The 16,113-nt window shown below is 39.7% G+C and overlaps 1 protein-coding gene across 1 annotated transcript in view; it reads right to left on the minus strand.

The window, feature by feature from the left end:
• Window positions 1-16,113, minus strand: part of SEMA6A (semaphorin 6A) — a 167,253-nt gene that overhangs the window by 30,729 nt on the left and 120,411 nt on the right. Inside the window, exons 13-18 of the mRNA XM_081321924.1 lie at window positions 14,534-14,710; window positions 12,834-12,974; window positions 12,635-12,715; window positions 11,170-11,228; window positions 1,080-1,100; window positions 897-947 (exon numbers count right to left, since the gene is read on the minus strand). Coding sequence (XP_081178050.1) covers window positions 897-947; window positions 1,080-1,100; window positions 11,170-11,228; window positions 12,635-12,715; window positions 12,834-12,974; window positions 14,534-14,710 — 530 coding nt within the window. The remainder of the gene's footprint in view (window positions 1-896; window positions 948-1,079; window positions 1,101-11,169; window positions 11,229-12,634; window positions 12,716-12,833; window positions 12,975-14,533; window positions 14,711-16,113) is intronic.

The raw sequence follows: 16,113 nt of genomic DNA on the forward strand, positions 1-16,113 counted from the left end.
AGCCCTAGCACTAGTCAAACAAACAGCTTTCATAAATGGCTACCTTATTTGTGTACTGACTACAAGATTATTTACAAGAACATGATAAACCTTTTGGGTACAAGCAGTTTAAAATCAAAATGTCATAATAATACAATGACCAACCAGTACCTAGGAATAGTTATATCTTAAAATTCCTCAAGTGTTGGCTGTATTGCCAGGTCTGGGGATTCCATGTGGCTGGAGACTTGCTCAAATGACTCCATTGTCGAGGTGGCTATTTTTACCCTCCCCCTCCTGTGGTTTGTATTTTCACTTTTATGATATTTATTAATAAGGATTTTGTTTTATGTATGGTTCTTATTGATTTTTATTCACCACACCGAGATACCTTGGTTGAGATAGGCAGCTCTAGTAATTTTATATATTTTATATTTTATATGTGTGTGTGTGTGTGTGTGTGTGTGTGTGTTATATTTTAATACTCATTCCTTGTATACAAATCCGTTTTTCTATTCCCTTTTCTATCCTGTACAAAAGATTCTGCTCTTAACTGTATCAAAGTATAAATTCTGACCACTGTTTGAATGCTGAAAAATATTGTATTTCTAGTCCCTAGGTCTTGCGATGGAGAATAAAGCTGCCACTCTTTTAGACATTTAATTTAAAAAATTGGTTTTTTTTCCAAACATTTGAATTTCTAAGCGACATGGCTTGAATTTACAGTAAGTTCAGTGGAAGATTTCCAATAGGGAAATGACTAATATAATTTTAATAATTCAAGGGTTAATGGAATTTTGTATCAGTTTAGTGAACTAGGCCACAAAATGGAAATGACAATATCTGCTGTAGGATCAAAACTAATATAATGACAAGGAACTGAACAAAGATTATTTGAAAAATGCATAAAAACTGACCATACACTGTAGTGTAAGACATTATATGGTCTGATGAAGGAGCTGAAATGTCTATGAAAAGAATTGCACAATATTAAAATAAAATAAAATATGGAAATATTGGACAAGTTTGTAAACATGATTCATTTGAAACTGATCTGCACAGACAGGTATTCATACAAAATTATTAGGGAATTTCCTTACCATTCAGTGCTACGAACGAATCTGAAAAAAGAAAAAGGAGAGGGGAGGAGAAGGAAAAGGAGGGAAAGGAAAAAAATTATTTCGAATATCATTAAATTCTCTTTCCACAGGTTCTAATTTACATACATCCTTGCTACAGTTTGGTGATATTTTGACGACATCCAGTCTTGAAATCAGCCTATCAGAATGGATTTTGTCATAACTTTTTAGAATATTTTTACTGTACTTAAAAAAAAGCTGGAGGGGAGGTTATTTTTAAAGAGAAGCATAAGGATCCTGAATTAAGCAATGAATCCTGCATTTGAGGAGAACCTCTATGTGACTACAGACAGAGGGAAAATCAGTACTACTCCTCAATCTTAGATAGACATTCCTTAGGAAGATTAGAATCAGTCCTTTATATATGTTATTTAATTTAATTTAATTTATTAATATTTCTATACCGCCCTTCTCCCGAAGGACTCAGGGCGGTGTACAGGGCAAGAATAAAACACAGAAATTACAAAAGATAAAAGGTAATTAAATACTTGCCCAATTAAAAAATACAGTTAATACATACTAAAAACTCCAATAAAAATAATAAAAACCCCACCAATCCCCCCTCAGGCCAGGCCGGCTTGCTCGAACAAATATGTTTTCAGATCGCGGCGAAAGGAGCGAAGATCGGGCGCCGTCCGGAGCTCAACCGGTAACTGGTTCCATAGCTCCGGGGCGCCCACAGAGAAGGATCTCCCCCTGGGGGCCACCAGTCGACATTCTCTGACCGGTGGCACCCTGAGGAGGCCCTCTCTGTGGGAACGCACAGGATGGAGGGAAGTAGACGCCGGCAGAAGGTGTTCCCTAAGGTACTCCGGACCCCTGCCATGTAGGGCTTTAATTTTTAATTTTAATTTAATAATATTTATATACCGCCCTTCTCCCTGAGGACTCAGGGCGGTTCACAGGGCAGAATAAAATACCAATTACTTTAAACACCATTACTAGTACCTTGAATCTCACCCGGAAGACAACTGGTAACCAATGCAGCTCACGGAGCAGAGGTGTGACATGGGAGTATCGGGAGACTCCCAACACAACTCTCGCGGCTGCATTCTGTACCAGTTGGAGCCTCCGGGTGGTCCTCAAGGGAAGCCCCATGTAGAGAGCGTTGCAGTAGTCTAGACGAGAGGTCACGAGCGCGTGAGTGACCGTGCATAAATCATCCCGGCTTAGATAGGGCCGCAACTGGCGCACCAGGCGAACCTGGGCAAAAGCCCCCCTAGTCACAGCCACAATGTGATCTTCCAAGGTGAGCCGTGAATCTAGGAGGACTCCCAAGTTGTGAGCCCTATCTACGGGGGGTAATAATTCACCCCCCATAGAAAGAGATGGAATATCCGAATAGACCCGGGATGAGGTATGCAAAGCCACTCGGTCTTGTCGGGGTTGAATTGAAGTCTGTTCTCCCCATCCAGACCCGAACCGCCTCCAGGCAACGGGACATCACGTTGAGGGCATCACTGGGGTGGTTTGGGGTCGAAAGAAAAAGCTGGGTATCATCAGCATACTGATGATACCCAACTCCAAAGCCACGAATGATCTCACCCAGCGGTTTCATGTAGATGTTGAACAGGAGAGGCGAGAGGACCGACCCCTGAGGAACTCCACAAATGAGAGACCTCGTGGTTGACCTCTGCCCTCCTGTCAACACCGACTGCGAGCGTCCCTGGAGATAGGAGGAGAACCACTGTAAGACCGTGCCTCCCACTCCCAATCCCCTGAGACGCCGCAGCAAGATACCATGGTCGATGGTATCGAAAGCCGCTGAGAGGTCTAATAGGACTAGGACAGAGGAGCAGCCCCTGTCCCGAGCCCGCCAGAGATCATTCACCAGCGCGACCAATGCCGTCTCTGTGCTGTGCCTGGGCCTGAAACCCGATTGGTACGGGTCTAGATAATCCGCTTCATCCAGGACCAAAGGGAGCTGATGCGCCACCACACTCTCAACAACCTTCGCAAGAAAGCGAAGGTTGGAGACCGGACGAAAGTTGTTCAATACAGCTGGGTCCAAGGCAGGCTTCTTGAGGAGAGGCCTCACCACCGCCTCTTTCAAGACGGCAGGGAAGCTACCCTCACTCAAAGAAGCTGATATAACTGCTTGGAACCAGCTGCGTGTCCTCTCCCGGGCTGCATAAACCAGCCAGGAAGGGCACGGGTCCAATAAACATGTGGTGGAGCTCAGCCTCCCCATAATCCTGTCCACTTCCTCCGGAGTCACAGAATCAAACTCCTCCCAGGTGATATCGACAAGACCGCCCGTGTCCTGATCGCCAGACTCTGCCCAGTCAGAATCCAGACCGGTCCGAATCCGAGCGATTTTGTCCGACAGATAATGGTTAAACTCCTCGGCACGACCCTACAAGGGTTCCTCCCTCACCTCTTGATTAAGGAGGGAGCGAGTCACCCTAAACAGGGCGGCCGGGCGATTATCTGCGGACGCGATAAGGGTAGCGAAGTGATTAGACCTCGCCACCCTTATCGCAGCGAGATAAGACCTAATATAGGTTCTTAGTCGCAATCGGTCGGATTCGGATCGGCTGGACCTCCAACCGCTCTCTAGGCCCCGTCTCCGACGCTTCATCTCCCGGAGCTCCGCGGAGAACCATGGAGCTCGACGGGATCTGCATCGGGTCAGGGGCCGCAATGGTACAACTCGGTCAAGAGCCTCAGTGGCTGCCCTTTCCCAGGCTTCCACTAAGGCATCTGCCGAGCTGTGAGTGGGGGAGGCAGGTGGGGACCCCAGCGCTGCCTGGAACCTCTCGGGATCCATTAAGCGTCTGGGGCGGTACCATCTAACTGGTTCCACACACCCACGGCGGGGGGTAGCAAAACGGAAGACCAGCCGCAGGAGATGATGATCGGTCCATGACAGGGGCATAATAATTGGGGAGCCCCCACCAAGATCATCTAACCACCGACCAGATAGGAAAACTAGGTCAAGGGTGTGGCCTCCCTCATGAGTCGGTCCTGAAATTACTTGCGTCAGGTCCATGGCCGTCATGGAAGCCATGAACTCCCGAGCCAACTCAGATGATCCTCCCAGAGATGGTAGATTGAAGTCCCCCAAAACTATAAGTTTCGGGAACTCAACCACCAACCCAGAGAGGACATCGAGAAGCTCAGGCAGGGCTGCTGCTGCGTGACTAGGCGAAATGTACACCAGCAGCAAGCCCAACTGCGCACCAGGGCCATATCTCAGAAAGAGAGACTCACACCCGACTATCTGCGGAACGGTGGCCTCCCGCGGACACAAGGTCTCCCTCATAACAACGGCCACTCCCCCACCCCTACCCTGAGCCCGAGGCCGGTGTAGCACCCGGAAACCTGGTGGGCAAAGATCAGCCAGAGGAATACCGCCCTCTGGGCCCAACCAAGTCTCCGTGATGCAGGCCAGGTCTGCCTGCTCACACTCGACCAAGTCACGGACGAGAGGAGCTTTACTGACGACAGACCTGGCATTCAAGTACACCAGCCGGAGCTCAGGAGGCTGCACATCCTCACTCCCGGGACCTCAGGGCAGAACAAGAGGGTCGGAGCGCCTCACCGCTTGCAAGTAGCGGAGAGGCCTTCCCTGAGATCGATACGGCCCTCTGTTCCTACACCTGCTGCCATTCCCTAACGTCGTGGGAATGGGCAATCCCACGACTTGCCCTGGAGCCCCGGGGGCAACCGACCCCCGCTCCTCCCCTCTGCGATCAATCCCAGCCCTGGCCTGAACAACGGTTGCTGGACTGCCCCCCATATCCGAACAACCAAAAGAAGTTCCCACCCCCCTCCCTAACCTCCTAAAAAATTTAACCAAAAAACTAACCAGGGGCCTCTTAGTTGGCTTATATCGGAGGCCCCTACCCGTGCCCAACCATCTCTCAGGGTCCCAACAATCGGGCCCTTCATCACGAGGAGGTGTAAAGAGTAAGGCGGGTCGCTCCCAGGATGGGGGGGGGCCCTGAGGGCGTGTAAGACCGTGCTAGAATAAGTCAGACGCATGATCATTAAACAAGTCCGACAAAAAAGACAGCAAGGCAGACCAGATCGATACGGGAGGATCTCAAAATAAATAAGGCAAATGACCAGAGAGCCAGCCCAGCTCCACTGCCACTAGAGCTGGGAAACCCCGGAACAGATCGAATCCCGCCCTCTCACGGCGGTCAAGGCCGGGGAGCAGCCTGGTACATAAAACCGGGGGAGCAATACCACCCAGAGCTCTCACCTCTCCCACAGTGGTTATAACCCGGACCTTCCATTATAGGGGAGGCGGGAGAAGAGGAGGGAGTTAGAGCAAAAGAATCTATAAAATACATCAGGATTAATAAGCCGGTATAGTCACAAAATGGTAGGAGAGATTCCGATTGTATAAATCAATTCCATGTTGCAAAAAGACCGGATGATAGTCAGCCAAGGAGGAAACCACAACATGGTCTAATCATTTTCTGGCGGCGCAGAGATTAAATTTTGCCTCATAAACGTCCGAGGCAACAGCGTCCGCGTTATACACTTCTTCTTGGATCAGTACTTGAAAGTTTTCTTCCATAATGTATCCTCTTATTTTATAAAGATGTTAGCTTCAATGGGATTCTGTACTGAGGATTGTCACTCTTAACATTACACATTTCTATTTTAACATTTCAATATTAAAATATTGAAATTATCTATTTTACCACAATTGCTGTATCTACAACATTCCCTCAGCATGATCAAAGTTCATTTTATGAGAAACAGCACCTGCGATGTAGGAGATCATCTAAATATAAAGGAATGCTTGTACATCAGATGGGCCATTTAGGCCTTCAAAACAAACATACTGCTTTTGCATTCATCAGGTAATTAGTCCTAATTACTGTAAATCATATAGTGTAATTCTGTAGTACCTAAAACTGAGATATCCCTCAACCCCAGCAAAGAGAATTCTGTTCTCAGATACTCCTGTGAGAGCTTTCAAAGCACTGATGTTCCAAGAATATGCACTATCCAATCAAGGTAGAAATACATATCAGACTGAGTTCCAATAAAGGAGAAATTGAAATTGAAAAAAATAAAGGATAGGCATGACAGAAAAACAATATATACTGTAGTGATCTTTCCTCTCCAATTATTACTGTTCTGTATCTAAAAATCTTTAAGTGTAAGTGTAAGCCTTGAAAACCAGAACTAATTGTGAACCACAAGCAGCATTTTTCATTGAGTAAGCTGTGTTAAGCACACTAATATTTGTAATAGGCTAACTTCTGCCAAGGAGCATTAAAAAATGGAAGCCTATAGTGTTACGGGGAAAAGTCATCTCTTCAGGTTAGCTATGTTCCTTATATGGCTAAACAGCAAGCACTTTTCAAACAATCACATTTATTTTGACAGAATATATGAGTAAGTTTGGAATTAAAAATTCATTTAAAATTCTATGCAATAAAAGTGAAGTATGTAATGAAAATATCTTTGTTTCAAATTCTATTGTAAGCAACTGTGAATCCAAGGAAATTATTTGGTTTTCATTTTAAAGTATTAGATAAACTTTATATAGGGGCAGAAAACTAGGAATCATACAGATAGTCATTGACTTATACCCAGTGCTTTTTTTGTAAAAGAAAAAGGTGCCGGAACTCACACATGTCATACAACCCGCCTTGCCTACCCTACAAGGTTCCATCCAAAAAAGGTGCCGGAACTCCGTTCTGAGCGTTCTATGACAAAAAAAGCCCTGCTTACACCCTTTCACTTAATGACAGTTCAGAGTGTTTTAATGTTTTTGCTTAACAACCTCTTTATTCAATTCTGGTTTCAACTGTGGGCTTAAGTTGAGCACTATCTTATACAAGAAGAGTCCAACTACAGCTATCAAATGGGATTATTCCAGTACATGGAACCTTATGTAGCATTCATAGAAGAATATTTTGCAAAATGCTAACTAGCTTCCAGATTCCTTATCCTGGAATAGTCTGAGGAGAAAGACAGATAGACTCACTCTTGACAATCAAATTACAATAATTATTTATAAGATAGTATATAAAATATGAATGCTAATAGTATATGTAAAAATGGAATTGGTTATGAGTCATTGTCTATTAAGTATCAAAGTTTTATTTGTCAAATTACAGAAATGGCTTTTATAAAACAGATATAAATACTGACAATATGTATTATAGTTCATATATTAATTTCAGAGCCCCAAATACTTGAACAAATCAAGAAGTGCATATATATTTAAAGATTACACACTCGAGCATGGTGATTGAGGATGGTGAAAAAATCAAGATGGCAGCTGTAACCATAGTATCTAAACCCCACCCTTTTTATGTGCGTTGTAATGTAAATAAAAAGGAGATGAGGCGATGAGGCTTGCACAGATGTGACCATTATTTTGATATTTTTGATGCAACATTACTGAACTCAAGCCTTATTTAAAGACCTCTCATGGATTTCAGAAGCAACTTAATCAATTTGTGGGTTTAAAATGCTTAGGGTTTGAATGAAAGGTTTGAGTCGCTAAGTAAATTTCTCCAAATCTTCATATATTGGATGCTTGCTTAGAGTCAGACTAGATATATGTCAAATATATAATGAATCATTTTTTTTCTCTGTAGAGTCACACATTATGGATCTTTTTTCATTTTAATTAATTAAAATAATTAATATTATGAAGAAAAATATTTAAAATGAAATCACAATATACCTTGAATTATCCTTAATTGCCACCAAAGGAATTAAGATCTGGCTGGTTTGTGAAGAGGCTTGGCACAGAAGCAATAATTTAAAATACTTTTGGCATCTAAATGTTTCTTTTGAGGTTAATGCCAATAGACCAATTTTAAGGAGGAGTTAACTTCTTCAAAGCTGTTAATGAGTTTTGAATGTTAAATGCTGCTCTCCTTTTTTTTAAAAAAAATCTCAAGGATATTTTATGATCAGTTTATGTTAACTGCATTTTCTTATTCTGCAACAAGATTACTGTGATCTTTTTGTGGCCTCTTTAAGAAGCAGGATATTTTCAAGGGAGGTTAAAGATAGCAGAATAAAGGAAAAATTCATATTTAGAATCCTGTAAAAGTGGTAAAGTGAAAAGGCAGAAAGGGAAAGTGCCAAGGAATCACATAATCTCTGATCTCGGTTTACCTCTTACTGTTGCATTCAACAGACTTTCTAACTTTGATAGTACCATCCAGATGGTTTGAACAACAACTTTGAGAATTTAGCGCTAGCATAACATTGATCATACTGACTTGGATTTCTGGATGGGATTTCTTGAATTCCTTCTAAGGAAGGCACTAAGATGGAGAAGTGTATGGTTTTTTTTAAGCATTTAATTAATCTCAGAGAATGCTTATTATTAGTTACAGTTGTGCTTTTCTGACCTTATCAGACATGTACACTGGAAAACATAAAATATATATGCTTTAATCTTGTTATAAAGTCTACCTATACATGTATTAAAGGTAAAGGTAAAGGTTCCCCCGCACATGCGTGCTAGTCGTTTCCAACTCTAGGGGCCGGTGCTCATCTCTGTTTTAAAGCTGAAGAGCCAGCGCTTGTCCGAGGATGTCTCTGTGGTCATGTGGCCGGCATGGCTAGACACCAAAGGCGCACAGAACGCTGTTACCTTCCCACCGTAGTGGTCCCTATTTTTTTACTTGCATTTTTATGTGCTTTCGAACTGCTAGGTTGGCAGAAGCTGGGATGAGTAACAGGCGCACACTCTGTTACGCGGCACTCGGGATTCGACCCGCCAAACTGCCGACCTTCTGATCGACAAGCTCAGCATCCTAACCCATTGAGCCACCATGTAAATTTCAAACTTCAACTCAAGACAGCTGTTCTGACCTAATTAGAAGCATTCTAAATACTCTGCCAATGTGAACTGAAGTGTTCCCACCTTGAATTGTTCTCATCCTCATTTAAGGTAAAAACAAGCAAGCAAACAACAGACAAATAACTTGAGGTTATTTGGAAGTTGGTATATTTTCGCTAAAATTGAAACAGTACTATAACACTTCTAGTAAAGTTTGATTAACTTGTTTAGAAAGGATGCATTTAAAATGCATTATAAATCTCTATAAACTGCTTCAAAGATGTTCTTAAGAGAAATGAAGCAGCATCACATAAATTGAAATCACTTTGGAACCCAATTCTCGTTTTCCATCCTTTGTACTCTAAATGTATTCCTTCAGGTGAAGATCACAGTTCTACCATTAATCTTAAGCAAACAAGAGACTATTACTTAATATAGTTGCTATTTTTGTGCCTATTTTCTTTTCACCCATATTTAACCCTATTCACTTAAATATAAACCTTGGCTCACCCTCCAACTCATTCTTCCCATTCACCAAGCCTAACTGGTATGCTATTTTTCTGTTGCAGTGAATGCAAAAATCAATGTAGCCACAAACACAGAAAAAACATTGAACTCATCTCAAAATATTAAAATTACAATATAAGATAAATAGAGCTAATGTAAAACTGTACACAAAGAGAACGGCAAACTATTTTTTTCCAAGCAGAAATATAATCCAAGTCAAAATAAATCACTTATTTGTTTAAAGTAGCATTAAACAAATGTACATTTGCATTAAACATCTGTAGCTGGAATCTAACTCTGAATAGATGTTTATTTCACTTTCATAGGGCTGAACCAGAATGATTAGAAGTGAACAAGTCTGGCATGAAAGGGGACTTTTTAGAATATGCAAAAAACCTCCTTCCCCCCAGACATTTGTAGCTCCAATCAGAGTCAGCTGTTCTTCTGCATGAAAATTTGTTGTATTAATACATTGCCATAGAGGTTTAAGTCTAATAGACCCAGAGACATAGTGCCAACTATTTCCTATTTTAGGGCCATTTTTTAAAATAATAATAATAAGGGAAATAAAAACTATTATTTTTATATTATTTTTCTTCTTTTGATGTATCAAGATTGAATGACATATAGATGTCCTTTGATTTTTTTCTCAATAATCTGAAACACTTGGCGTAAGGAAGCTAACAGTTGCCAGAGAATGGTAATGTCATGCTTGACTCCTTTCTCCTGCAAAAATATAGAACTGTGTTCTTTTTCACAGACAGTGACTGAGACTGATTTAATAAGAATTCTAGAGAATTCTAGAGAAGGCAAAATAGTGGGGCAAAGAGGCAATGATCATTTAAGATAGTTATCATAATAATTAGAACAACAATGTTGGTAACAACAATAATATGGAATCAACAGCAAATGCCAGAATCTCCCATCTTAGGCTGAAACAATTGTCAGAGTGAGCCTGGTGAAGTCTTTGACTTAAGATAGAAAACCTTTGCACTACAAGTATTTACACATCATTTTGCATAATATCATAACCCCCCTCCCCAAATAATAATTTTAAAAGCGGCCAAATATCACGAGACTACAAATAAAACATAAAAGATCTTAATATATTTTATTGTCATTGTTGTTTTAACCATCCTCAATATCAAAATCTGAAGGTCAGTAGATGAAATATAGGGTCATCATGGATGCCTAAATTGCTGTTTCATTGTTTAAACTGGTTGAATTTTGTGATTGTATTATTGTTGCCAAAAAGATAACTATATTTCAAATTAAATAATATTGAGGTATATCATAATCAAGTTTTGAAAGAGCTCACTGTCCCCCATGTCATAATCTTCAAGTCAGGGATTCTGGTTTTACTCGTACATAAAAAAAATAAAGGATTGTGTGTCTGTTTGGTTAAATATGTGCTTTCCTTCCCGATGGCTTCACAACTCTGCTTTTTTGTTCAAACTTGAAAAACAATCACCATTATTAATTCATGTTTGACATAGAACTTACGGGAAATTTTCTAATTATTCTTCAGAGCTAGATTTTAATTCCAGAATGATTGTCATTTGAACATATGGTATTTTTGTAAACCCCATTTCCTTAAATGTTTCCTTTTTAAAAACAAAGTAAATTACCTTGCACTGTTTCCATTGTTGCTATGATTATTTTAAATATAATTTCTGCCATTAATAATTCTGAGTTAGCAGCAGTGAGGCATGTATACAGTTTCTCTCATGTAAAATTAAAATAAATGAGTAAAAAGCTTTTGCTTACTTTGGCAGTCACCCAAGCCATCAGTATTGCCATGTTCTATGTCCTGCTCAAAGGCCAATCTAAACAACAGAAAGAAATAGAGAGAAGCATGAATTAATGCACATACGTGTTCCACACACAGAATTCATAGAGATAACAAAACAAATAAGAAAGAAATTTATGTTTTTAATATTTGCACAAATGCAAGCACGAAATAATGCATTTTGCTTGACTTTTCAGTTATCTCTTTAAGAGAACATGTCTATATGAATATTTTTCTTTAAAAATATAAAATATAAACTTAAGAGTCCTGATGGACTTTCAACTCCTTCTCAAGCAACAGATGGAAGCTGTGATCAGGAAGTCATTTACTATGCTTTGGCTGATACACCAGTTGCAACTCCATATGGACCCCTCATGGTTTGGTCATCAATTAATTAAAACTATTGCAGGACACTCTGATGTGGTCTTTGAAAACAAATGGTGCAAATTGGGGCAGACAGATTACTGGTAAAATAATTCACCCATCAAGAATAACTCAATTATATTTTTTATCGCTCCCCATGTAAACTTCTCCAAATAGCATACAAATAACAAGCATGACAGAGTTAGGGTTAAGGTTAAACTTTATGCTGTTATAATTACTTGGCAAATTTGCTAAAACCTTGGCAAACCTGAACCCAGCAGCACTTATTTTCTAAAACCAGAGGGCATCCAAGGGTCATGCTCCGAAGGAGAAAACAGAAAATGTTCAAGACTAGCAGGTCAGTATTAGTCTTGAGCTGGAAAAAATGAGAACAATCTGATCTGTCTCGAGAGGATCTTTTGAGCTAGATGAAAAAAACCAAGCACCAAGTCAGACCTAGATCAATTCTGTGTAGAGCTAACACAGCGCTAGTTTCTTTACATCAATGCTGCAATAGAAATAGCACTTAGTCTTATATAGCATTTCACAGTGCTTTTAAAGCCCTCTCTAACCGGTTTACAGAGTTGGAATATCGCCCCCAACAATCTGGGTCCTTATTTTACTGACCCCAGATGGAAGGCTGAGTCAACCTTGAGTCAGTGAGAATTGATCTGCTGGCAGTCAGCAGTCAGCAGAATTTACCTGCAATACTGCATTCTAACCACTGCAAAGCTCTTTGATGAAGAAGATGCAATAGCAACTTTATAATTCTTATCTCAATTTAGAATGTGGCTTGTTTTTTGTAGTGTTTTTGATTAAAATAAACAGAACTTATTGAATCTAAAGCATTGCACAGCCCTAATATTTATGTATCTTCATCCTTAATCAGAGAGAAGTCCACCTGAAATACCACTCTGGGAACAGAAGCCATAAGAAGCATGCAATCAAGTCACTTCCCTTTTTTTGTCGTGCATGTTTTTGTCTATAGTTTTCAGTGAAGCTCCTAACTAATGTTCAAAAAATATCGCTCAGTATTATAACTGAAATAAATACATTCTCCCATAGCCAACACAAACTTACCTTGCTCCAGGTAAAAGCTGCATGCATGCTCCGCTTTCCTTCATCCATCCACAGTATGGGTCCCTAGAAGCTATGCAGGCCCTTAACAGAGGAAACATGCACAAATCATTCTATAAATACTTTGTTATTATTACTTCTGTGTCAGTATCAACAAGTCAGTGTATGTACTGCAGAGGAGGTGATACTGAGGAATACATACTTTTTGCATTTGCCATGACGCTCACACCTTCCCAGAGGAACTCTTATCAAACAGTTTGAAAATGCTACATAGAGGGCGTGGCTTTGCTTGTCCAGTTGCATGCCCATAATTCTCTTGTCCTCCACCCCATCATAGCTGCACCTAATTTGGATGAATGGGTTGAACAGTCATTTCCATCAGTCTTGAAAACTTTTGATTATAAAACAAATATAAAATAGAATAAAATCAGGTGCACACAAATATTTCACTTAGAGTAATATATTTGGATGATCTAATTTAAATCTTTTATTTTATGATTTGATGGAGTGCACCAAAGAGATGGGAAGTAATGGAAGTTGCTGGAGAGTCACATGTATGATTTGTTTCCTTTCTGGTATGGTTTGAGACAACGAACGGAAGAAGGTGCTGATTAATGGATGGGAGGAAAGGATCTATTTGTCACCTTTTGCTCTGTAACCATCATATGATTGAGTCATATTTTCGAGAATATCCTAACTCGCAGCTGTCATAAACTGAGAAAGGGAATAGCATTGCTTTTCTTTTTTTCACATGGAAAGTAAGCCTTTATGAACCATTTTGGCATCAGTAAACAAGGAGCGAAAATATATAGTTTATGCTTGGCCAAAACGTCTTTGCCCTCATTCTAAGACATTGTACACCCACATCCTTACATACATGGTGTAAGGATGCTTGACACACATGGTGCCTTTCATGTGAGGTATTCAACTAGAATATATTATATATATTTAAAATAAAAAATAAAGGTATTTAATTAAATATTTTTTTAAAAAATGAAGTTGAGACAGTAAGTAATTGTTGAAAAATAGTATTGATGCACAGGTACAATTGGAGTGAAGTTCAAACAAAATCCCAAATAATTTTCTCAGAGATGAGAAAGAGTCTTCTTTAAATGCCTCACATTCTACTATTTGCATTTTATCTACATACCATGTTTTCCCGAAAGTAAGACCTATTCAGAAAATAAGCCCTAGCTTGATTTTGGGGGCGGGCATAATATAAACCCTACCCCCAAAATAAGCCCTAGTTTGGGGACAAGGTGCACACCTAAAAATCAAGCTGGGGCAGGGGAGGGGGTGGAACTACCCCACATGCCCCACACCCGCTTGTTGTTGCAGCCAGGACTCCCATGACACCTGCCTCACCGGCCTACTTCTTCTGTGGCCAAAATAAATGCCTATATATCTGAGAATGGAGCTTTGGCCTACATTTCTGGAAAGGCCTCTGACGGCTAAATGCAGGCTGGGACGCGTGTGGCACGTGTCAATCTGGAGCTCCATTCTCAGCATCAGAGACATTTCCTTTGGCTGCACAAGTGGGCCAGCTGGGTGAGGCTGTTGGTGCCGCTGCCGCAAGGTAAGACCATGGAAAATACACCCCCTGAAAATAAGACCTGGTGCCTCTTTTGGAGGGGAAAAAAACAAGACTGGGTTCTATTTTCAGGGAAACACGATAACTGTATATAATTCTCTCTCTAGTATAATTATTTACTGGGAACTATTGGTTTTAACCTTTTTTCATAAATCTATAGCACTATAAAAGAGAAACCTTTATTTAAAAATAAAAAATAAAAAATAATTGCGCTAGGGATTCTCCCCAATCAGGAAAAAAACGATGGATAGGAATTCAGAACTAATTTGTTGCAAAATAGTATAATAAAAGAAAGAAGCATTGATACACACTTTTCAGAGTTGTAAATGCTCATCTCCTCCAGGAAAAGGCTGTCATTTAGAAAACCACTGTTCCCTGTCCTGACCAAGAACTTCAAAATAATTCCTTTCTCTGATCCAAGGAAAACCACAGTATGGTTCTGATTTGGGCCAGCAGCATTATCTACAGCAATTTTCGTCAAGCGGTATCTGGAATGATAGCATTATAGTTTTAATCACTACAATAGTCTTTTTTAAAAATCTATTCAGATGTAATTCTGCACTTTCACAGAGAGAAACTGTTTTCCCAGCATAAAATCAGGTTTAGTCTGGGTCACGATGAAGCTACCACAAGATTGATTTATGTATCTATTCAGTGCTTTACAACACATCTGAACAGTTGACAGATTATAAGTTTCTCTCTCAATGACAAAGGTGTTTTGAATCAGGCATGTGCACCTTCAATATATCAGTCAGTAGCTTCTTGAAGGAGCAATGTGCAACACCTTTGTCTGGTTTGAATCAAAACACTGCACAGCTGTATACAGAATATAGGGCATGCATATGTGCAAAGCTTATGCTTTGCAATGTGAAAATAATGATTAACATATTTTACTGTTGTTGGATTCTTAATCAGAAAACCAGTTTCTTCAAGCTGTTTAAACCCTTTCCCCACCGAGAGGAAATAAGTAAGTTTACTTTAAATAAGTAAACACTCCTATACATGTGAATGTGTATGAATACAGCAATGTGCAAATCTACTTGTAAAATGAAGTTTACATATCAGCTGGTATATTTTCCAGACACCCCAATTTACAGATTCTGAAGGCTGTTGGTTTATATGATTTTGAAGGAGGAAAGTATTATTTCTTTTCTTACGCTGACACAGGACTATTTGGATGTCAAAATTACCCTCTGAACATTTGTATAAATGTTGAAGCTTCTTTAACAAATCCTGACAGACCTCAGTACATCCTGAAATCATCCCACAGAAATTTTATATCCGGCCAATGTTTCCTTCATCTACCTATTATTTTATTTAGAATTTTCTATTGGAGTTATTTAAAAAAGTGATTCAGATGTAAACACAGAAGTTAGAATTTCTTTGAAATATGGTTTGAGGGAAACCTGGTAAAAAAATTAGGAGCATTCTTCTAGTCACTACAATTTATCAAAAAATTCTATGACAATTACCTCATGCCTATTCTAGTTCATAAAAACTTGAAATATGCCATAACTGACTACTTTAATCGCCCATCTATTTCAGCATTAGATTTCAAAATATAGTCATTTTAGAGAGATTCTATTAAATCTCTTCAAAGGCTTTTAAATAATTTGATCATATCTATATACTTACTTCCTTTCCTTCAATACCCTGACTTTAGATTATTTTACAACAATATTTTAAATAATATTGTTCCCGGTGCTGATTTTGGGGGACAAGAACTGTCCTGTTTGCTTAATTATAATTTAATTATCATTTTTGCTTAATTATCAATTATCAGTTAAAGTCCTAGATTATTGAGAACCAGGACAGACATGCACAAGTTCTAAATTAGAGTGCAATCTCAAATTTGGGGATAGAACAGAACCCCTAGTGAAATAAATAGGAA

Source organism: Vipera berus (assembly GCF_964194415.1).
Source record: "Vipera berus genome assembly, chromosome: 2".
Classification (NCBI taxonomy): Eukaryota; Metazoa; Chordata; class Lepidosauria; order Squamata; family Viperidae; genus Vipera; species Vipera berus.